Source organism: Engraulis encrasicolus, chromosome 3 (genome assembly GCF_034702125.1).
Source record: "Engraulis encrasicolus isolate BLACKSEA-1 chromosome 3, IST_EnEncr_1.0, whole genome shotgun sequence".
Classification (NCBI taxonomy): domain Eukaryota; kingdom Metazoa; phylum Chordata; class Actinopteri; order Clupeiformes; family Engraulidae; genus Engraulis; species Engraulis encrasicolus.
In genome coordinates, this window is record NC_085859.1 from 42,225,192 (window position 1) to 42,249,925 (window position 24,734).

General features: G+C 42.0%; 2 protein-coding genes across 2 annotated transcripts in view; both read right to left on the minus strand.

The window, feature by feature from the left end:
* Positions 1 to 17,158: 17,158 nt before the first annotated feature.
* LOC134446154 (prostate-associated microseminoprotein-like) lies at positions 17,159 to 21,786 on the minus strand. The gene is made up of 5 exons (XM_063195453.1): positions 21,741 to 21,786; positions 20,876 to 20,960; positions 20,477 to 20,518; positions 19,938 to 20,055; positions 17,159 to 17,489 (listed from the first exon to the last, which is right to left on the minus strand). The coding sequence occupies exons 1-5, from the start codon at positions 21,741 to 21,743 to the stop codon at positions 17,363 to 17,365; spliced, it is 375 nt and encodes a 124-aa protein (XP_063051523.1). The 5' UTR covers positions 21,744 to 21,786; the 3' UTR covers positions 17,159 to 17,362.
* A 2,344-nt stretch (positions 21,787 to 24,130) lies between these two features.
* Positions 24,131 to 24,734, minus strand: part of LOC134445422 (beta-microseminoprotein-like) — a 4,910-nt gene continuing 4,306 nt past the window's right edge. Inside the window, exon 4 of the mRNA XM_063194505.1 lies at positions 24,131 to 24,734. This exon is cut by the window's right edge and continues 416 nt beyond it. The gene's annotated coding sequence lies outside the window, so the exon portion shown is untranslated.

The following is a 24,734-nucleotide window of genomic DNA, read 5'->3' on the forward strand; positions in this document are numbered from 1 at the left end:
ACCCCCACCCCCCCGCAGAAGAAGATCGGCGACGCCGCGTTTGCCTGCTATGCGCCCAAGAGATGGAACGCCCTCCCCATCGAGATCCGATCAGCCACCTCCGTCGACTCCTTTAAGAAGCAGCTGAAGACCCACCTCTTCATCCTTGCCAACTCCTAGCTGCCAAGGCGTCATAGTGTCCCAGCCGCCGCAGCGCCCTTACTACTCGCAATCCAGCCCTGGCAGGGGGCTCCCCTAGGTGGCCGCTGGTCTCTGCCTGAGGTTTCTTCCTGACTACAGGGGGTCTTTTTTCTCAGACCTCACTGAGCTTTTTTTCCCCCTCACAAACTATGAATCAAGCGAAAGGGAGTTTTTCCTCACCCCTGATGCCACCAGGGGCCGCACCTGAGCGCCCAATCTCTGTGTGACTATCTATGACTTATGATAGGCCCAGCCACTATGGACCTTACACATCTAAGAATCCTGGTCCTAACCTACGTTGACCTTATGACTCTACATTCTCTGTCTATCTCTTCTTCCTCTGCCTTCCTGCTTTTTCTGCCTCTCCTCTATACCTCTCCTTTTAAATCTATCTCTAACAATGTTTTTTTTTCCCATTTGTTAAGCACTTTGAGTTACATGCCTTGTATGACACAGTGCTATACAAATACAATTATTATTAAAACAGAGTAATAGCAGTAGAAAGAAAAGTCATAACAAAGCATCAATGAATTCATACATCACAACTAACATAAGATAATTATTTAAAAAGGAAAAAAAGAAAAGGTAAACAAAATCAATGGGTTAACCCTAACTCTAACCCTAACCTTAACCCTAAACTTAACCCTAAATCACTTGTTTGAAATGTTTGATTACCGTTGTTTCCACTTAGCCATCACTCACGCTTGATTGTTGACGTCCGTCCACATTATTCTTCCCCCCAGAACCAAACTACCCTAATTGTCTATGGGGTCTGCTCGTTTTTCCGACGCCCCATTGGTCCGATGCGTCAATGTTCCGAACATTTCCCATTGATCCTACAGCACTTAGTCTCAGATAACTTTTTACCAATTAAATGAAACCCTTTGTCCCGACAGTCCAATGTTCCGACCAAAAGCTTTAGATCACGTCATCTCGGAAGCCTGCGCAGTGGTCATGCAGCTGTTTGTGACAGGTAGGTTTAGGGAAAGTTTTGGTCAAGGCACACATTTAAAACTCAGAAACATTGCAATAGCCTACTGACAGGTTAGGGTTAGGAATGGTTTTGGGTAGGGCACAATTGTAAAACTTGGCAACATTGCATTAATGACAGGTTATGTTTAGGAGGGGCTTTGGTAAGGGCACAGCAAGACCGAATCAGACGGCATCTATGTGCTCGTCGCAGCGCATGCAGCTGAAGTCTACTTGGCACCGGGAAAAGCAGGACATACGACCTGGGATGATGACCAACCCCAAACAGCCATTGGTCGGAACATTGAGCTGTCGGAGCAAAGGGTTTAATTTAATTATTTCGAGTTAGTGGGCTGTAGGATCAATGGGAAATTTTCGGAATATTGACGCATCGGACTAAAGAGACGTCGGAACAATGACATGCTACCATTGTCAATTCCCCCTTTTGTCACCCAACCACGAGAAACGAGGCTATTTGTAACGGCACCACGAGGCTTAAAGTAGTTTTTTTCTGTATTTCTCGTAAAGACCCGAGATACGGTTGGTGTCTGTGTGTGTCCTTCTGTCTATAGAGAGGAGGCATCACCACAGTGGCTGAAACAACTCAGGACTAGCGATTGAGTCAGTATGAAAATGAATGACAGCTAAATCCCAGAGGTAAGTGTCTGTGTCCATTTGGAGATCCCAGTTGTCCTTCTTCCACTAAAAAGACATACCGGTACATTACTAAGTAAAAAAGAAGAAGACATAGAGCGATTACAATAGGATCCTATGGACCTTTGGTGTTCAGGCCCTAAAAATAATTTCTGAACAATGCTATGCTTTTCAGTTTACTCTAACCAGCGTCGTCCATCTCTCCCTCTCTTTCTCTATCTTTTTCTCTCTCCCTCTCTCTCTCTCTCTCTCTCTCGATACCCCCCACCCCTCTCTCCCTCTCTCCATAGCACTGCCTTAAATCCAGAGACGCTGAAAATGAAATCTGAAGACAGAGGCCGTAACCTTTGACCTGGAGTTGACATGGGATTCTGCTGCTGCTGCTGATAACTACATTGACAGCATCATGTTTCTCCCTTTCACTTTCTCTCTTCAGAGGTGTCAAAGACCCAGTTCACAAGTTAAAACCCTGCCACCATTTTGACTTCACTGAGGAGCTGGTCTACCTGTCTTGAGTGTCCATACACAATCAACTGGCTCAGAGATGGCTGAATGGTTTTTGTAGCAGGGTTTATTACTTTCTGAACTCATGGATCGACACCTGTACCTGTCTCCCTGCCTGAGTCACACACACACATGTGCATGGTGCCTTTACATTAGGAAGTGTCACACTCACACCTCTCTAGTGTCACAGACAAAGGAGCAGCAAGTCACAACCACAGACTTGTAGCGAGTGTGTCTCTATGTTGGTGTGAGTTTGCTCCACCTGTACCTACAGACAGTGCATCTATAAAGTGTACGTCCCGTGGGGACTGTATGTGTAAAAGTCACTTTAGCCTCTCCTGGTTTCAGAAGAATATGGGTAGGAACCATCTTGCCAGGACGTTGTTTTGTCAGGAGCAGTTAGGCTGCAGCACCATATATTGAAGGAAGTCTCTCCATATTTTCTCTCTATGTTGTAGCGGACAGCCCCTCTGACTTGGCCAGTCAGGGGACTGCGCTACGCGAACATGGCGTTTACCGGCGTCACTCCCACCTGTCCGGTAACGAGAGCCAATTGCTTGCTGAGCTGCGCTGTCACTTATCCAATCATCTCGACGCAAGTGCAAACGTAAACCTTTACGACTGCTCGTACCTAATCGGTTTGTTTGCTGGCGGCCATGTGGTTTGTTTGCCGTCCGTGGAAACTTGAAGTCATTGTGAATTGGGCAGAGAGCGCAAATCGACCATTAATCACCTTTCTGCGCCCATCCAAAATGCAGGTGCAGGACAAAGGGACAGATAATCACGGAAACAAAAACGGCCGTGTGCATAGGCCCTACATGTGCACACCCGTTGTGGTTTTTCTTATGGTTGAAAACAAATAAGTAAGAAAAAGCAAAACGTTCAAGACATTCAACTTTGATACGTTTTGCTTTTTCTCTTATAGGCCTATTTTTCACCGTTGGTCATAGCTATTAGACCTATCAGTTTATAGGCAACAACATGATATCACAATTCAAAACACCAATTTTGAGGTAGGCTAATTCATTAATTTACTCAATAGCCTTTTTTAAAATTTATTTATGAGCAGGGACGACCATTGTGCTTACTGCTTAGGCTATCAGAAAATAAATCCAGTGTTCTTTTCTGTACAATGACCGAAGAATGGATGCCCGTTTGACAGCCGGTCGGAAGAGGTGAAGTCGACGCAACTTGCTCCCACCGGCCGCAAAACGGAACATTGTCGTGGAATGTTGCGCATGCGCAGTTCAAAAGTAGCATAAAGGAAAACGCTGTTTTAAGTGTTTCTTTCATGTATGCGGTCATTCTAAGACTGCCATTAGAACCAGTTTTTCATTGTGATTCCAGCCATATGAGTCGTGTATCGCTGTGTTGTCCTATTGTCACACACATTATTTCCCCCATTCATCCTGATATACCCCATCACTGACTAATATCAAATAGTCAGTTTGAGGCGTAGCCAAGATGGCCACCGAGTGATGGGACTTATGGGAACAGACTTTGTCTCATCTCAGCTACCTCTCCACGCACACACACACACTCGCCCAACACGCACATAATTATGGACCTTTACGGACTACATTAATGTTTGCGTTTATTATTTTGAAACCTTGAATGCCTTGTTTTGACTTATGAACTCGTGATCACTAAAAGAAAAGAAAAGAAAAGAGAATTCTTGTGTTGAACTGATTTATTTGTGTTTGGTAACTATTTTGTGTTTAAATGCTGACGTGGCATCTCTTACTTAAAACTTTGGTAGTTTGTTAAACTGCCTGGCGCCTGAACCAGACTTTTGAAGTACATTTTCATATTCACCCTCAGTAGGCTAGGGGGTGTCACGTTACACTGTCACTCTAATTATGCTTTTGTTGTTTTTCCTGTTACCTGTTTGTTGGTAAATATTTTGTTGTATTCTTGTAATTTGTTAATCAAATGATGATTAATTCAATCATCTGATGAGGAAGAATATGCCATAGGATCACAGGATTGGTTTATGGCACCCAAGGAACATAACATGAACATGTAGGTGTCATGCCTGGGCTCACTATATAAAAAAGAATGCAGGTCTATAGTGTATGTACTGGCAATAAAAGCAATCCTTTATCATTAAGTGATGCATATGTTGTAGTATTGCTTTGGTCAATGTAAGAGTTGGACTGTATGGAACTGAACCATTTATTTCTCCTTTAGTACTGTACAGAGACTATATACAGCACTCCACTGTGTAGAACAGTCTCAGGGCTAGTATATGACACAACAGGGGTCTTATGAACTTGTACCATACTGTATAATGAGGCTTATGATGATCTTCAACTCATGGGAGAAAAATGGATGAACCTCTTCAACAATATGCCATGATTGTATGTAAATACAACATTATTATAAACCACCACTGAAATGTAAAGACTGTAAACCCTCTTCAATATATCCAGTGCACCTCAAAATAGCTGGATTGGATCAACTGGAGGCACTTGTGATCCTTTTGTGATATGTGGTGCTCTCCAATGGCCCTTGGTTCTCCATCATGAGGACATATTTGTCTTACAGCTCCAAGAATGAAGTTCAGTTGCATACACCTTTTTGACATCATGACTTGGAATGAACAAGAAAACGTAATTGATATTTGCCAAGGACATGTTTTATTGAAAACATTTTAACAGCTATGACAAACGAAGCACCCTACCCACATATGCATCTGTTTAAAAACGTAATGGCTATGTGTGAAATATTTACTCATTCTCTAGTGTGAAATATATAATATTATGTGACATATACAATATATGCAGTGAATGAGTTGGTATTTCAAACTATGACGATATCACAGCACTATGAATTACTCTAAACACTCAGTAATAATCTCTTTTTTTAGCATTTAACATGACTACAACTCAGCAGGGATGTACCAGAAAAGAGTAAATAAATACTTGACAAAATGTATTAACATGATGCCTGCATTCCATAAAGGAATGTACCCGTTGCATATGAAAAGATATACAAACATAGGTGTAAGCATGTGCCTTAACTAAATCTGAAGTCCCGCTGTACTTTCAAGATGTTATAATGATGGAACCGTCTACTGCAAGAATCCATGGAGCAAGAGTCTCAGACAACTTGTAATACAAAGTACATCAAAGCAGTGAACAGAACACCAGATGACTGTGGTGCCCAATATACATTTGAGTTTAGAGGCCTTCTTGAAGGGGAGTGAGCTTGCAACCTTTTGTCCCTTTTCCTATTCACAGCTCCCAAAATGGAAAAAGCCTACGGAAGACTAATGCAGACATTCTCAAACTCAAATGTAATCTCATTGTCCTGTGTTCCAACCATTATATTTGCTGGCTTCAGGTCTCAATGGAGGATGTGTTTCCCGTGTATGTACTCAACAGCCATGGCAAGATCTAGCGCCACAAGCAGCTTATCCTCTTGCTGCAACTGAAAAGACATACGAACGTGCCATCATTGCCTGTGCATCATTGTGATGGTTATGATCAAGTCATAATGTACAAAAGACTGTTTAAGTAATTATAAAATTAGTAACTACGTAGTAACTAAAACTAGTGATAGTATTATAGTGCTAAAGCTTTTCCAACAAATAGTTGTTATGGAACCGGACAGATGAGGACCCAAGTGCGTCACGTTTTATGGTGTTTATTGATATTTCAGGGGAAAGGGAGATGGGAGAGTCCAGGAGTCCAGGTGCCTGTGTGTGTGTGCTCCCCCCGTGGTGGAGAAGCGTCCCTGGGAGCTGATGATGGAGGGGCCGAAATTCCTGGGGGGAAACACACACACAACAGGACAAATTAAATAGGGCAGAAGTACCGTTCAGGGATATTCAAAAGAGTTGTCGAAAAACAGAAGGCAGATCAGGATTACCGGGGCAGGAGAGAAGAGAGTCAGGCGGTCCGGGTCGATCACTGGAAGTCAGCAGAGCGGGTTGGGTGAATAGACAGGTGAGGGTTCAGGTGCAGGTTCGGTACGGGTTCGGGTTTGGGAAACAGACAGGTGGCCAGGAACGAAAACAAGACAAAGACACACACACAGGTAGCTGGGCTTGAATACGATCCGACAAGGACAAACACAAAGACAGGACTAGATATACACAGAGGAATCACGAGGGAGATGGGATACAGCTGGGAGGTTAACGAGAGACAATGAGTAGAGACAGGTGAGGACAATCAGACAGAGCAGAGACAGAACAGAGAGTAGAGTGGCAGATGATAGAAAGTAATTAAGGTAGTTAACAGGTAGAGGGAATCAGGTAGACAGAGAGTGCATCTTAATATGTGACCTTGCCTCCTCCACTTGCGCTTGTCTCCTCGCCCAGCCTCCTGGCCCCTCCTCCGTGGAGAAAACGATAAAGTTTCCCAGCTGTCAGCCTAGCCATAACAACTTTTGAGGGACTGTTTTTCATTCACCATAACAATTGCAAACGAGAAAAAGACTCTACAATTGAGCTTTTGCAAGATATTGAAATATAATGCTGTTGTCAGTGATGTCATCATGACGAGAAGCGAGTGGAGGAGGCAAGTGGAGGAGACAAGGTCCCATATTAAGATGCACTCAGAGACAACCAGATAGACAGACACACATAACGACAGACAGAGACAGACCAGATTGACAGAGAGACAGAGACAGAGAGAGCAAGGCAGACGGGCAGAGAGAGAGAGAGAGAGAGCGAGAGAGAGCGAGCAAGGCAGAGAGAGCGAGAGAGAGCGAGCAAGGCAGAGAGAGAGAGCGAGAGAGATGGCAAGGCAGAGAGCGAGAGCGAGAGAGATGGCAAGGCAGAGAGAGCGAGAGAGATGGCAGGGCAGAGAGCGAGAGAGCAAGGCAGAGAGAGCAAGAGGGAGAGAGAGAGAGAGGGTCAGAGAGAGAGAGAGACAGACAGAGAGAGAGAGAGAGAGATAAGAGACAAGAGCTCAAAGAAGGATGCCAAGGAGCGAGCTCATGACAATGGGGCACCTAAGTCACGCCCTTCTACTTCCGATCCATGGGGCTGGATCTCTCAAAATTTTGAATGCGAGTCAAGCTAAATCCTCGGGTTGACGTCAGACGCCGGTTGTCGCGCGAAACTTGAATCCTTTGGGATAGTTTGTTGTGGATATTTCCTTTCCCTTTGCATCGATTTCTTCACAAATGGGGAAAACAAAAAAGAGGAAGAAAACTCCGCTTGGTCCGGAAAAAGAGCCAGAGTCTTGTGAGGGAGAACTGAGTAGCTGTGAAATGGATGATGTGGATCTTCAGCAGGCAGTTAGCCAGCCAACGCAGGGACATGGCAGTGGAACAGTACTGGAGACGAGGGCCAGCGAAGGACAGGTAGGACCTACACAAGATAGAGAAGGAGCAACTGTGGAGATTAAAGTCATTTTGAGGTTTGGGGAGGAGGGAGGACTTAAATCCATGAACCCAGTCACTCTGACAAATGCTTTAAAGAAAGATGTGGGGGATATTATTCGGGGTGTGGTTCTGAATGATGGAAACCTGTTGGTGATATGCAGAGACAGGGGGCAAGGTGAGCGTGCATTTGGCTTAAAATCTATAGAACAACGGAAGGTCATTAGTGCAAGTTATGTGGGAGTGCGTGGTCGATCTCTTAAAGGGGTGATATGGGGAGTTCCATTGGAGATGTCTATGTTGGAGGTGGAGGCCAACTTACAGGGGGGGAAGCTGAGAGGGGTGAAGCGCATGCAAGCATTTCGTGGAGGTGAGAGGCGAGATTGTGAGGGTGTCCTGTTGGAGTTCGAGGAGGATATACTTCCAGTGAGGGTGTTTTTAGGTCTGGTGAGCTATACAGTACGCGAATATGTGCCCAATCCAGTGAGGTGTTTTAAGTGCCAAAGATTTGGGCACATAGCTAAGATGTGCAATGGAAAGCGCCGGTGCGCTAAGTGCGGTGAGGACCATGAGTATGCCGATTGTGGATGTACTAAACCTGTGTGTTGCAATTGTGGTGGGGAGCATAGTGTGGCATTTCGGGGTTGCGAGGAATTGAAGAGGCAGAGGGAGATTCAACAGGTAAGGGCGCAGCACAAGATTACATACGCGGCAGCAGCTAGAATGGTTAAGCCAGTTAGGGGTGGTGAGGTCGTGACTGAGCGTAGCCAGAGACCTAGGACAGATCCAGGTAAGTTAAATCAAGTGGTCTCTGTCGACGTAAAGAAGTTGGTTACGTTTGTGGTGGCGGTAATTAATTCTACTATGGAAGTTAGATCTAAGTCAGAAAGGACTCAATTGATTGTGAAAGCTGCGATGTGTAATCTGGGGTTGACAGATTTGACATGGGAAGATGTGAGTAAGGAGTTGTACTATCAGGCTAGGTCAGAGAAGCCAGGTGGATAGATTAATGTTTAACATCCTTCAATGGAATGCCAGGAGCCTGCTTGCCAATGGGCAGGAGTTCAAGAAATTTATTGATGATCTTCCGTGTAAGCCAGATGTTGTGTGTGTTCAGGAGACTTGGTTGAGACCGCATTTGGATTTTAGAATTAGGGGATATGTGGCTGTTAGGTGTGACAGGGTGGGAGGGGGTGGTGGTGGTTGTGCTTCATTTATAAAGGAAGGAGTTTCATTCAAAGAGGTGGGTATAGGAAAGGATCAAGAGTATGTGTCTGTGGAGGTTTGGACTGAAGAGGGTAAATTGAGTGTCATTAATTACTACAATCCTTGTAATACTCTGGATTTGGATAAACTTTTGTCTCTGGAGGGTATTGGGGATAGTAGGGTGGTTTTTTGTGGTGATTTTAATGCACATAGCACTTTATGGGGGTGCACTAGAGACGAGCCAAATGGTAATGTGTTGGAACAGCTGATGGAGGAGAAAGGCCTTGTCTGTCTTAATGATGGAAGAGGAACTAGAATAGATGTGCGCACTGGAAATACTTCTGCTCTGGATTTAACGTTGGTAAGTAGCAACATTGCAAGTTTATGTGAATGGGAGGTGAGGGACGACTCAACGGTAGGTAGTGACCATTTTCCCATAGTAAGTACTTTTTTGTTTAGGGGGGTTGTAACCCAGGGGGCGGTTGGTAACAGATGGATATTTGATAAGGCTAACTGGAACCTCTTTAAATATACTGCTGAAATAGAATTGGATAAGATTGTGATTGATGACGATATTGAGGCCATGGATAATGAAATTAGGAAAGTTTTGATTGAGGCTGCAGAAGGCTGTATTCCAAAGAGTAGAGGTGGTGGTGGTGGTGGTGGAAGGAATAGGAAGTCTGTTCCATGGTGGACTGATGAATGCAGTGTAGCAATCAAAGAGAGGAATATAGCGCTGGATGTGTTAAGAGACACCTTGACTTTTGGAAATTTAGTGGCATATAAGAAGGCTAGGGCTACTGCACGAAGGGTTGTAAGACAGGCAAAGAGGGTAAGTTGGAGCAAGTTTTGTGATGGGATGGGGAGAACTACAGCTGTAGGGGAGGTTTGGGGTGCAATCAAAAGTATGAGGGGGATTCGTAGAGAGAGGCAATACCCTGTTCTTAAATCTAGAGATGAGGTGGCAGTAGCTGATGAGGAAAAGGCTGAAATGATAGCTAAGGCCCTGGTTAAAATACACAGCTCTGATAACTTGACAGTCTTAGGCAGGCGTGGACGGGAGGTAACAAAAGCAGCTTACCCAGATGTACTTAGGAGGAGGGAGGGAAGTGGAGGAGCGATGGATGCCCTATTTACCCGTGTGGAGGTGGAGAAGGCTATTGGGAGGTCTGGTAACTCAGCTCCTGGCAAAGATAATGTGTGTTATGCTATGCTTAAACAACTGGGGCCAATGGCAATGACTAAACTTGTTGGATTTTATAATAAGGTGTGGGAGCTGGGGATTTTACCAAAAAGCTGGAAAGAGGCAGTTATTGTCCCTATAAGAAAACCAGGTAAGGACCCGTCCAACCCGAGCAGTTATAGGCCCATCGCCCTTACGTCACATATGGGAAAGATAATGGAGAGAATGATTGCTGAAAGACTGATGTATCATATAGAAAGTAAAGGTAGCATGTCAATCCATCAAAGTGGTTTTAGAAAGGGGAGGGGAACTATGGACCCTGTTGTGTGTTTGGAGACGGATGTTCGGAAAGCTCAAGCTAACAAAGAGTCTGTTTTGGCTGTATTCCTTGACGTAGAGAAGGCGTACGATATGGTTTGGAAAGAGGGCTTGATGATCAAGTTAAGTGTCCTTGGTATATCAGGGCGTGTTTTTAATTGGATTAAGGATTTCTTATTTCACAGATTTATCCAGGTTAGGATAGGAGCGGCCTTGTCGGGTTATTACCCAGTGGAAAATGGGACTCCCCAAGGGAGTGTGATAAGTCCCCTGCTCTTCTCCATTATGATTGACGATGTTTTCAAGAAGGTTGAGGATGGCATTGGTCTCTCACTTTTCGCAGATGATGCTGCAGTATGGAAGCGGGGGAAAAATATTGGCCATATAGTGTTAAAAGTGCAGGGGGCAATCAATTCTGTGGAGAAATGGTCATACGCTTGGGGCTTTAAATTCTCTATAGAGAAAACTAAGATGTTGTTGTTTACAAGGAAGAGGAATATGAAAGTGACACTGAAAATGTATGAACAGGAAATTGAACAAGTCAAGGACTTTAAATTCTTAGGTGTGTGGATGGACTCTAAATTGACATGGAACTCTCATATCTCATATGTGGTCAAAAAATGTAAGGGTGTCTTAAATGTGATGCGTTGTCTTCGGGGGATGGATTGGGGGGCTAGTAAATCAGCCTTGAAGAAGATTTATATAGCCTTGATTAGATCCGTGCTGGATTATGGGTGTGTGGTTTATGACTCTGCGGCAGTGACGTCTCTTAAAAAGTTGGAGGTGATTCAGGCGCAGGCGCTAAGGCTGTGCTGCGGTGCATTTAGGACTTCCCCTGTAGCAGCCCTTCAGGTAGAAGTGGGAGAGATGCCACTAGCCCTGCGAAGGAAACAATTGATCATGCACTATTGGGTTAATCTCAAAGGGCACTTAGAGAATCTTAATCCTGCAGTTCATACTTTGCAGATGTGTTGGGAGAGTGAGCGGGGTAAACGGGAGTGCTTTGGTTGGAAAGGTAATAGGCTTGCAGATGTGATGCTTTTCGCTCAGATGCGGTTTTCCCCCATTGTGGCGTTGCCTGTAACTCCCCCATGGCTGTTTCCTCCTGTTAATGTGGACTTCAGTATCCTGGATAAGATGAGGTCACGCAAGCCACCCACTGATGTAACACAGATGGTGGAGGATAAGCTAAGATTCATGTATGGCGGCTTTGTACCAGTATTTACAGATGGTTCAAAGGACCCCGAATTGGGGTGCACTGGATTCGCGTTTGTCATCCCGTCTCTGCATATCGCTGTCAAAAAGAAGACTCCAGATAATTTATCCGTATTTACAGTAGAGTTGTTGGCAATTTTAGATGCTCTTCAGTGGCTGGAGAGTGCCAACTTTAAAGAAGTAATTATATGCTCTGATTCATGCTCTGCCCTACAAGCAATCCAATCTTTCAGGTCTACTAGTAGACAAGATATAATTATTGAAGTCTATGAGAGCCTTTATAGGTCTCAACAAAATATGCGAGTCTCTTTTATGTGGGTTCCTGCTCACAGGGGTGTTGAGGGAAATGAGGAAGCTGACCAACTGGCGAAGCAGGCGGTGGTGGCAGACGTTCCAGATATGGAAGTAACTCTCAGTAGAGCGGAAAGCAAATCACTGATAAAAGATTATTTTATCAAGGAATGGCAGAGTGACTGGGAAAGGACTGTGAAGGGGAGGCATCTATTTGTTTTTCAGAAAACTGTGGGTTTAAAGGGAAGAGTAGCGATAAGAAGTACAAAGGAGGAAAGAGTTATCACTAGAATTAGGATAGGGCACACTCAATTAAATAAGTCACTTCACATCATAGGGAAACACCCATCAGGTCTTTGTGAATGTTGCAGGAAAGAAGAGTCAGTGGAACATGCATTACTTCATTGTGATAAATATATTTCTCAGAGGAAGCCAATTCTTCAAGAGCTTAGGAATCAGGGTAAAGGCATCAGTCTGGTTAATTATGTCACTAGTGTTAGACAGAGTATTTTTTTCACCTTTTTAAAAGAAACAGGTTTATTTGACAGGATTTGAAACACTAGTAGGCCTACACTCACACACACGCAGACACAACGCACGCACGCGCACACACACGCACACTCACACGCACACACACACGCACACATTTTTTTTTCATACTTTAGATTTAGGGAAAGTAGACTCTGGCTCTTTTAGGACAGTAGAGGGCGGACATGCGCCTGAACTGAGCGCTACTCGCCCATTAAACCCTCACAGAAGAAGAAGAAGAAGCTAAATCCTCATCCCGTTTGGCATGTGCTCCGGATTTCACATATGATGACAGTGAATTTGAAAGGTTTGGATTTGCGTCGTAAGACCACTCATTTTCGGCACGCAAGAAACGTTATTTTAGCTTTTGTGCAAAACTGTGTTGGAGACTACACGTGCGCCTCGCATATCTGACGTGAACCGAGGCACAGCCAACCCTACCGCTGCACCGTGGCTTAAGTGGCTGCACGTCGGACATGCAACGTCTGTTGTGTAGTTCAAATAATTACATATTTTTGCGCACACACAACTCAAAAATCGCTTGCCAAGTGAAGTCAACAAGCACACCATGAGTTGTTATTAATTCTGAGGCACAGCATATGCGTGATCGACGGGGAAATGCGAGGTGGATCGGAAAATAGCTTTGATCAGTCCATTACAGCCCTGTCAAAAGTTTTTGCGTTGCCAGCCCCACAAGCCACCCGGAAGGGGTGGAGACTTAGGTGCCCCATAGTAAGGCATTTCACCAGCAGAACAGTGTGAATACTCATGAACGGCGTGACGTTTTCCATGTGCGTTACGCCCATTTGTGGGGGAAAACAGGCAATGCAAGTCAATTGGTGATGTTGGAGTTTAATAAACGAAAGATAAGGACCTGTAGACAAACGGTGTTCACGCGCAACATGCCGAAAACATGTTGTGTTGCCGGCTGTTCAAATAATATTAAGAAACGACCGTGACTGAAGCATGGATTGTGTTCATTTAGAGTAGCCGATGTAGCATGTAAGTTGATGAGGCATTCGGTTTGTTTTCACCCATAAAGGAGCGTAACGCACATTTAGGAGCAAAGTACCCGGATGGCCGTTCATGAGTATTATGAGGCTACAGCCTTCATCGATACCTACTGAACATCAACACCTGACACTACATGGTCTAAGTATTTCCAGTCATTACTGTAAGTCCTAGTACTAAAATACTCAGTTTTATGAGACTTCTCACTAGTGTAGATAATTAAATAGACAGCCTTTGTGGTCGTGAAAGTAAGGTAGACTACCGTAATAGGAGTGTCTGTGTGAAGAACCTGTTGTAGGTTGGCACCGTGGATGTAGATGCACCATCTCGCCAACCCCAACAACAGCAAATCCTTCGATGGTCTGTGGATCATCAATGCCCCATCCATACTGTAGAAAAAGATGTGTAAGTGCCTGAACAATCAACGGTGGGGCAGCTATATATGCAGACTGATGCTTTACAAGGCCAATCTACAGTAAACCATTGTAGAACTGTCTCCAACCATTTCAAAGAAAATAAAGGGCAAGGAACTATCCAAATGTGCTTCATGTTGTTTAGTATCTACTCCATTTTCAGTCAGCAAAAATACATATAAAGGCTAAAAGACAAGGCAGAACCAACTAAATTTCACCCCCCAAAAATGTGTACCCATCCCAGACAGACCTACCACAGCAGCCAGTACGATACACATAAGAAGGGTTTTGGTCCACATACACAGCTGAAGTCACATTGAACTAGGAACTTTGGTCTGTCTGACCAAAACCCCAGCTGTAGCAGTGATATACGTTTAGACTTTGAAATCGCCATCGTATTTTCATCACATATTTCATTAGTTCTAACCCCTTTTCATTCGGGGGGACATGTAATCGCGAAAACTACCTCCCTGAAAATTTACCGAATGGCACCAGCAATGATAAACAAATGCCTTTCAGTTAGCAGAACATTTGCCACGTTATATGGGCTCCGTTAAATAACCTTCAAATTAGTTTGGTATGTTTCATTATATTGGCTTATTTGACAGGCCCCTATACAGGAAGACCGAACTAAAAGCGACATAGCTGTGCTAGCTATACAGCTTTGACTGGACAGTAGGCCTAACAGGGAGCTATCAATCAAACAATAAAAAAAAAAAAAAACGTCAAACACATGGGGAATACTGATTTCAACTTTCAAAAAAAAACAAAAATGCTAAACTAAGCTTTTGGAATTACCTGTCGAGAAGAAAACAGGCAACTTCAGCATCTTGTTGAAAACCCTTCTCACTCATGTTGTCACCTATGTTGACTTTCGTCTTCACGATTCCCCGAAATCCTTTTCTGTCTGGATCTCTTCTGCGCTTCCTTGGTGATGGGTGAAACTGTTCATCAGATAGCCGACTATTTGTTATGGTCCATCTCCATAATGTCGATCGACAACTAACAATTTTGCTAAGTCACTCTATCTGTGTGAGAGATGCTGCTTATTCTCGTTCTTCTGCTTGTGGCTATAATGGGAGGCGGCAACCAGCGCATTACCGCCACCTCTGGGCTGGAGTGTGCGTGGAACTTGTGGGCCTCCGACTTTCTTGTCGAAATGCAAACGAAAAGGGCGAAATTCATGACGTGTCCTTCTAGACATCCCGTAGTTAAGATGGCGGAGCGACAATTGGAGTGTTTTTTTTTTTTTTTTTTTTTTTGTTTTTTTTTCTTAATTGTACATATTCGAGAAATACAAAACATACAAACTTGAGACAGAAGACAATAATAGACAAAATAAGGTCAAATAAATTTAATAATAATAGCACAAGACAAAAATAAAGAAAGAAAATATTTTTAAAAAAGAGAAAAAAAGAAGAGGGGGCTATCTTACATTACATCGAAGCTGTCAAGTGTATTAATGAGTTGGATACTCTTCTTAGTCTTTACATATTTAAGGGATCTAAAATTGGAGTGTTACACTGTTGAGTACATTCACTTGCTGAATATGAGGAATATACGAACACTAATACTTATGAATGATAACAATCAAATTTGTCAATAGACAACTTTTAATATTACATAATATGGCTTTAACCCTAACCTTAACCCTAAACCTAACCCTAACCCTAAATTGCTTGTTTGAAATGTTTGATTACCATGTGACGGTACTGAAAGGGCGTCAAACTAGTGGGTCGCTAGGCAGCAGTCGGGCAATTCAAATGAATAGGCAGCGAAAGCGTTGCCCAACCACGGAAAACGGACAATAACGTGAATGCACCACAAAGTTTAACGTTAATTTGACAGATGACAGAGATACGGTTGTGCGGGAAGCGGCGCAAAAGCATGCGGCGCGGGGCAATATTTGACGGGACATTGTTCTCTGGAGTTAATTAGCATTAAATACATTTTTAAAAAATGATTATTTGTATTTTAAAAGTGCTTTTTATTTGGGGAAGATATATGTATATGAGCAAAACTTCGGGTGTTTATGCTACACGTGGTAATAGTGCTCACAGGGTGGCATGCATATTCTATCAGTTGTCTCCATCGTGCACTGAAGATTCTCTCCCATATTACATCTCATAACATGGTTGATTTTTTTATTGTTTCCTGGATATTTAACACACCTGCCCGATTAATGCATTTTATTTAGCCTCCGTAGCTTATGCTATTGATTAGGCTGACGTTTGGTAGCCGTCCATTCATGACATGAACTTAGTAAACATAACTGTGCGAGCTCAATAACGTCGGCATGAGTGCGCGCCTGACAAACCCCAGATGGAGATGGGGATGGAAATCTTCAATAACGCTGACTGCTGCTCTCTTAATTAGCCTACAACAGTCCCACAAATGCCCCACAAGGATATTAAATTGACAGCAAAATATCTACATCATGACAGCGAATGTTTCCAGAACTCTATTATCGACCGTGAGTCCCAAACAGTTACAATGTTCCGCTGCTGAGTTAAAACCAAATGAGAAGAGTTTAATGCCTGTACAAGTAACTTGTAAGGCTTGTACTAAGCTAAATAAAACATTTGTTAGGCATGTATTCACAAATGTTTTGTTCATGCACCATTAGGGATTTATTACCAATATAACTTAGTAAGGACCAGCAAGCCTAGATTTATATTTATTAGTAAGTAGTAACTTACACAGGCATTAATGCAGTATGTGTTAGTGCTAATAGATGTAACGCTAAAATAAAGTGTTACCAAAAATAATTTTGCCCGCTGGCGGGTGGGTCTAGTTTACTAGGCAAGGCATTTAGGTGATAACAGAGGCTCTACGCAAAGGGGTTAAAGAGCATGTTTGGTGAAGCATATTCTGTGTCTCACATTGCGCACTTCGGGCACTATGTTTCAGTGTGTAGGGCGCTCACGCTGACAATGTCGGTATATTGAATGCACTGAGAGTGCCTGGATGCAGCTAAAAATGGTCAAAATTGCAGCGCTTGAACGATGGACACAGCATGTACTGTTCTAAACGGCTGCCATGTTGTTAACGAAACAGAAGAAACTTGGTGGACAATTCAGTAGAAGAGTTTGGTCAAGAGTCTCCTGTTGAGACAACAACATTTTCATGCCAAGCATGCAATGTAATGTAATGTAAAAGCAAAGTTTTGTATGCGAGAAAGTTGCCATCTGGAGTGAAGGAAATATAAACACAAGCACGAGACGCTTTGCAATGTAAACAGTAACCAATAGGCTAAATATTTTGGCAAGTTACAGTAGGCTATGTCACAGAAGTGAGTACACCCCTCACATTTTTGCAGATTTCTATATCTTTACATAGGACAACATTAAAGAAATTTCACTTCGACACAATGTTTAATGACCTGTTAACAACATATATAACCGCTTCAAATTTTTGTTCACTCACAAAAAAACATTTATTCATCTATTATTTGTTTATTTATTTATGCATGTATTTATTTATTTATTTTACATTTCAGAGAATAGCAACATGTGTTGCTCCATGTCGGGCGTGCACTTCACTCTTCAAAATAATAAGCTCATTTGCCAACAGCTCCATGGGGACAGTGCACGCTGTGATCGTTCTTCTTCACCACTTCATAATTGCACTGTTTCCAGTCGTATAGCACCTCACAATCCTCAGGGAATCCAAAGGGCCTTCCCATACTGAAAAATACAAAAACAAACATACACATTCAATTCAGTGCAATTTTATACATCACTCCAAATCTGGAGACTATGCATAAGCAACTGCAAAGCATTCACATTGGATTTAGTGCAATTTCATAAATCAGTATTACTATCGGTGAAGATCCCATGTTGGGATTGCCTAAAACTTATATGTGACTAGCCATGAGGAAAAAAAGACTGCAGGTAGGCCCAGGAGCATATTGAGTTCATCGTAGGTTTTGAGAATTGTAAAATCTGAAAAAAAAAGTTTACAAAAAAAACACCTTTGGAAAAAAAAGTAGCCTATTTTTTCTCAGTTTGTCTCTGAAAGAAATGTGGGCTGTTTTATTGTGGCAAGTCACATAGTATACTCTAGGTACTGCACAGTATGTCTACATCACTCTATTATCACTGATTCTTGAAAGTTTGGCAAAAACATGTCCCTGCAGTAAAATATTAATTCTGTTGAAAATCAACTAAATTTTCACAAACAAAATGAACCCAGGTAATGGCCAAGGGGTCTGTCACACGAATACATTTTTGTTTGAAATATTTAAGTGTAATTTTATTACTTTTCATGGCTATAAACCTGTCCACACCCTGTAAAAACGCCTGTCCCAAGGACTGGCATCATCATTTCAATTGACTTAAAATACAAAAATCACTAACAGAATTGAACAATATCACCATGATGGGGAAGACCATATTAAAGTGGTTCTACAGATGTGCACATAGTGGATGTAAAACAATATTTACTATTATTTACTGATTGCTCAAAATGTGTCCAGCATATTGGTCACCACCGTCAGATTTTTTCTAAAAGACAATAAAATCAGGTATGCACAAGGTAATTTTCATTACTGAGGACCCCTTTTCAAACCTTTAGCTCTACTGCCTACTTCACCATCACTGAAGCTCCTGTAAGTTTATTATTTTGTCCTCAATTTGTTAATTTGTTTGGACACTGGTACTGTCCCAACCATAAACTGTCAACACCGTCGGGGGTTTTAATAGTATTGTATTACATTAATGTTAATAAATATAATTTTTTTCAGAAAAGGTATGAAGCACCCAAGAAACAGAGCGAAAATGAAATGGCTAATGTGAACAAACAATGCATAATATTTAAAAGAGTGCTTTTTTGTCTCACACCGTCAGATGTCACCACCGTCAGATTTTGTTCTGCTCATCATGTTGTTCCATATTATACTAAATTGTGCTGGTTAATGAAACATTACTAGGCATGTTAGTAATAATTGTGATCCAAAATGATACTCTAGCCACCACTGAGGTGCATTTGGAGGTTTTTTTGTCAGAAAACCTGACGGTGGTGACATCTGATGGAGTTCGTTTTCATGTTTTACGTGTTTTTGACATGTTTTAAGAATATGCATACAATAAGTATCTACAGTTATGTTAAAGTAATTCACTTTAATACAGTAAACATGTGTTTTTACTTCTAATTCTGTCTGCCGCTGTTGACAAAACAAGAAAGAGCCCATTTTATGAAAAATGTTAAACATGGGGAGCTTGGTCAATGCATTTACTGCACAGCCAAGACCTACATCTATGATAATACACCTCTATATTTTGGATTTGAACAACTTAAAAGCTGTTTTTACCACATTTTCAACAACCAGTGGCTTACTTCCTAGGTAATCTAACTAATGAAGTAAAAACACATGCTCATACTGTGCACACACAAAAATAAAGTGTTTATGCAAGATGCCATTGACTTGAGAGGGCTATTTATTTTGCTAAATGCAGGTACTAATTAGGCCACTTTCACCTCTCTCAGATTACTGTCACCACTGTCAGTTCTTAAGTCACCACCGTAAGAAGGAGTTTTGGACATTTTAAAGGAATGTGCTTACAACATTTTCCTTAGGAGTTGTTGAAATATCAAAGTAATAGCCAATTTAAGCCTACACGAATATTTGTGAAATTACAAAAAAATGTTTGTTGTATTTAGGCGTTAAGTAAGCATCGTATGACGGTACATATTTTAAAATTAGAACACATGAAACAGTATTAAAATAGAACAAAAGTGAATTTTCAACATTTAAAGGCATATGTGTGAACCAAAAAATACACATAATCACTTAAAAACTCCAGATACATATGCAACCAAATCAATACAATTTTAATAACTTTTAATTGTGTCTGACGGTGTTGACAAAAAACAAGGTATGATCGGAGAAAAGCCTGATTTCTGAAAAAAATACATAATGGGGAGATTGGCCTTGTGCATTTCTGAAAAGCCAAGACCTTAGTCTACGAGGATATACCATATAATTTTGTAATTCACTTTGTTTTTTTCTGTCAACATTACAACCTGTTTTAGCCACTTTCTCAAGAATCAGTGTTATGTAAAGGTATGGGAGATGGCTCCGTCCTCTCGCTGCCGCTACAGCAAGCCACGCTCTTGTGTGCAGCAGGACTTACCGGTCACAGCAGCCCATCCCACCGGTTCCACAGGAGCACTCCATGCACTGGCTGTTGGTCCACGAGGAGCCCACCTCATGCCAGTCCTTATCTGTGTCATCTTGGCACGGGTCCTGGGCTGCAAACACATACACATATAAGCACGGACACATGCATTCAAGCAAGGACAGACGTGCACACACATAGTCTAGGCTTACACAGACCTAGAGAAAGAGAGATGCCTCTAAAGCCGCACTCAAACTACACGACTCCCGATTTTGTGTCCAATTTTGATGTCGGGGTGCACCGCACACTAGAAGAGAATCGCAACTGTCAATCTTATCCCTGATCGCAACCACAGAGACAATTCCCAACGTTCTATTTCCAGTCGTTCTCTCTCTCTCTCTCTCTCTCTCTCTCTCTCTCTCTCTCTCTCTCTCTCTCTCTCTCTCTCTCTCTCTCTCTCGCTCGCTCGCTGTATCTCCCCCTCTCTCTCTCTGCACACACACACACACACACACACACACACACACACACACACGCACACAAACAGTTCTTACCTGGATCTTTGATGAGTAGCTGTCCATTGCTGCCCTTTACAACTTTACAATTCAAAGTTGAAACAATGTTAGTTTTAAAAAATAAAAAATGCTGAAAAATCTCTTCAATGTATGCAGTACAGTACAGCCTAGAGAGTGCAGGCATTCATATCATATTCACTGAAAAGTAGACATATTCACATTTAATTTTCATAAATATGTGACTTTATAACGATAATGTCATGTCTACATAATACGCCTGAGCATGTAATATCTTCAAAGTTATGATTACAACGATTACACAACTCTGTAATGATTTGTAAAATATGGCTCGGAATAGGTACAATACATCTCAGCTAAATATAATGTAATATACTGTAATGTTAAGTATATGGACTGAAATAGGTACAGTAGGCCTACTTGATGGTTTCTTCATTGTCTGATAGCAGGCAGCATTAGCGAATGCTGCCAGAGAGCACAGGAGGAGGGCAAGGGCTAGACACCGCTGCAGAGAGAGAGAGAGAGAGAGAGAGAGAGAGAGAGAGAGAGAGAGAGAGAGACAGAGAGAGAGAGAGAGAGAGAGAGTTTCATTTAGTGCCACAGAAATATTGGAATTAGAGTATGACCGACAGGTAGCAATGATAGGTAGCAATAATAAAATAATATAGGCCTACATAGGAGTACTACAGAAATGTAGCATACTGTATATAATGTATATGACAGAAAGGGCAAAAAACCCAGACTATTGACACAAGAACACGCTGAACATAATATTTGCAGAGTGGACCTAAACCTAAGCTGTTCTCTCAGCTGTGAGAGTGGCGTCAGGTCGCAAATAAATATACAGTGAGTACAAGGAGTGAATTTAGTGTGATAAGAACTAGTCAGAAACGTGCAACTTTGCAGAACAATATTATCAATAACAAATCCATCAATAAATTAAACACTTATCATGAATGACACATGTGTGTTAGTTACTGAATGATTAAAGAATTGTCATAAGAAAGTAGGCCTACATATTGTAAGTAGTTCTAAATGCACCATCTACAATAAAGCCCTTGCCAAAGACTTGTGATATTCTCAAAATGATGCTGGATCTCAAATGGTGCACTTGTGCACTTCGTTATTGTTCATGTTCCAGTGCGTATGGTGTATTATAGTAATTATACACTGAAATATAGTGCACAAGTGCACCATCTGAGACAACAGGAGATTGAGGAAATGGATGAGTAACAGATAAGTAATAATCAACAGTAAACCCACTGCAAAAAAAACCAAGACTTACCATATTTGCAGACTGAGCTTTACTTGTCTTTCTGTCTCTTGTGACTGGCTGGGAACTTGGAAGAGGAGTTTTTAAAGCAGGTACCCCCAGCCCTGAGGAAGGAGGAGCCTAGCCTCCGCCTCTCTTCCCTGGGAGTCACCATAGACCCAATATTGCTATGGCCAATATTGATACATCCTTTATTGATACAGTAGATATGTAAACGCCGCCGCCCTATTGCCACTCAATTCAAGGGAATGGACATAACTCATAAAACACAGAACTTTATTTGTGATAGTTACAGGCAGTGGTGTAGTCTAGTAGAACGCGGGTATACAGAGTATACCCACTTCTAAATTTAGGGATTTCAGTATAACCACTTTAAATTGATTGATCCATTGTTTTCAATAGCACCAATATATACAGTATACCCACTTCAAAAAATGCTCAAATATACAGTATACCCATGAAGTAGACTACACCACTGGTTACAGGCATAATTTCCCCCTCACATCTATGGGTAATACGCACCCCTCTATCATGTAGTACAGGGCTATTCAATTGGAGGCCCGAGGGCCACATGCGGCCCAGATGCAGTCCACATGCGGCCCAGGCATGGCCCCCAACTGAAGCAGTATACATTTCAGTTTTGTTACTGCAGTACAACACATTATTTGCTTGTGAATCGTCTGCTTGTCTTATACATTCACATTCAATGTGGTTAAGTTTTAGGTTAGAGGAACATGTTTAAAATTTGTTTGTGGACTACTGATTTTAAGTGTCATTTCAGTGGTCGTGATGTCTGAAAATGTGTGGCCCGACTGCAGTTCTGGGTTTCGAAATGTGGCCCAGATGAAATTCTAATTGAATAGCCCTGCTGTATGACAACACACTGTATAGTGTAGGCCCTGTGTAGTTTGCATTTTGCCTCAGTACAAGTTGGAACAGTGTCCTCCAGAGATATAGCCCCTCCAAACTGTAAATTCATTGTCCAAAAAGCCTGTCTGGCAGTTATAACTTTTAAGACCTAAACAAAACAAAACATTGGAAAAAAACTTTATTTTAAGATTCTTCTGCTTGTCTACGTCAATGAAAGGTTTGCTTTGATGAATGTTGAGTCATGTTTATGTGCAGTTTATTACAATAGGTATGAATGTATCATGACACAACACATAGGCCTACATAAAGTTAAGTGTTACTGGGGTCCTCTGCCCGAAAAAGCTTGAGAGCCCCTAGGATTTCCATAATCTTGGATGCTAAGAATAATGGTGATGAACTCATGCTGAGGGTTTCAAAGGGCCATTTGGTCCATTGTCTCTCTGATAATGAATGAGGCCCACAGCTTGCCTAGGTCTTGCTGGCAGCCAACAAATGGCCATTCTCAGCAGATTGAGAGAACGTTTAACACCTGGATGTTCGAAGATCACACACACACACACACACACACACACACACACACACACACACACACACACACACACACACACACACACACAGTGTCTTACCCTAATGGGTTGTCATAAATGCACGCGCACACGCACACGCACACACACACACACACACACACAGAAGAATTCCTCATAAGTTCTTAAATAAATAGCCATAACTGTAATTCGTTGCTTTTTTATCATTACCATGTGAGCAAGGCAAACAACACGTGGGTGAGTGCTGGAGTGTGATGGTGCTGCTGACAGCGAATTGAGAACTACTTAACTTTACTGCCTGTGTGTGTGTGTGTGTGTGTGTGTGTGTGTGTGTGTGTGTGTGTGTGTGTGTGTGTGTGTGTGTGTGTGTGTGTGTGTGTGTTACATAACATATTCAAACATTTGTCCAGAGGCTAACATCCCTGCTTCAAGTAAGGGTTGCCAGGTGTGTCTGATGAGTTCCAGTCCAAAAAAAATGCTCAAAACCCGCCTGGAAGCACCAAATCCCACCCAATATGAACTACATTCTATTGATTCCAATGGCCATATATTTGAAGAAAAAAAAAAACCCACACAAATTCCATTTTTTGTCATTTTTTTTTTACTCGCAAAGAGTCATCCTAAGCAGCCCAATTGGACGGGAAACCGCCCAGTCTGGCAACAGTGCTTCCAGCACTCCCGAAGTGAGCCCCTTTTTCAGCTCCGGAGTATCATGCCCAAACCCGCCCACTCTTCCCAAGAAGGAGGAATATGAAGAACTGAAACAACAACAGGCTCCTATACTGTACAACGCCTTTTATTATAGGTACAATTATTTTGTTAACTTGCAACCATTTTAAATCTATATTTAGTTATAGTAAATGCACACCGGGTGAGGTGCACACAGCGATCCGATAGTCAACTTAATGAAAAAAAAAAAAACACAATTTATCAGGGTCATCTCAATGACAAAGACATAAGCCAAAATGCTGGTCAAATGAAAAAATCATTGCATGAAGTTTGCATGAGTGTGAGACAATAATTGTTTTTTCATTAAGTTGACCATCTATTACAGTGATTTGTGCAACTCAATACACACATATTTTTTTGCAATTAAAATAAAAAATCCCACTGCGCTCACCAGTAGGATCACAGGATGCAGCGCAGATACTACATAGGCATCGCATTTACTCATCTGTGGCAGATGAATGAGAATACACAAAGAATTCAGATGCAAGACCCTCTTAGTGCATTCATGACAAGTTTAAAGAAATAGGCGGTATTTGTATTATTTTAGTAAACTTAACAATCTGCTAACCCGTTTGTTGATTTTGGCCAGGATTATTGTCCTTTTTTAACATAAAAATGACTTCTTTTTTAGGAGATTACTATATTTTACAAAAAAGATCTAAAGATGTCTGAAAAAGCACTTAAAGGGGTTTTCATCTGAACACTTCCTATGCATAGTTTAATAGAGAGTTAATACAAGTAGACCTTTAGGTAAGTTACAGGTAGGTGAATGTAGAAAGAAGCTAAGACAACTTGAAACTGACATGAAGCGGCCCATCAAGGATTGTCCTGAATCTCCAGACTAGCCAGAAAGTGAAAGTCC

Bases quoted from the DNA above. Each gene is read 5' to 3' on its own strand.
- LOC134446154 (XM_063195453.1), bottom strand. The intron at 20,056-20,476 runs GTAAGAACTGTT...ATGTGTTTGCAG, and splicing joins GCTACTCATCAAAGATCCAG to CCCAGGACCCGTGCCAAGAT. The intron at 17,490-19,937 runs GTAAGTCCTGCT...TGTATTTTTCAG, and splicing joins GGGATGGGCTGCTGTGACCG to TATGGGAAGGCCCTTTGGAT.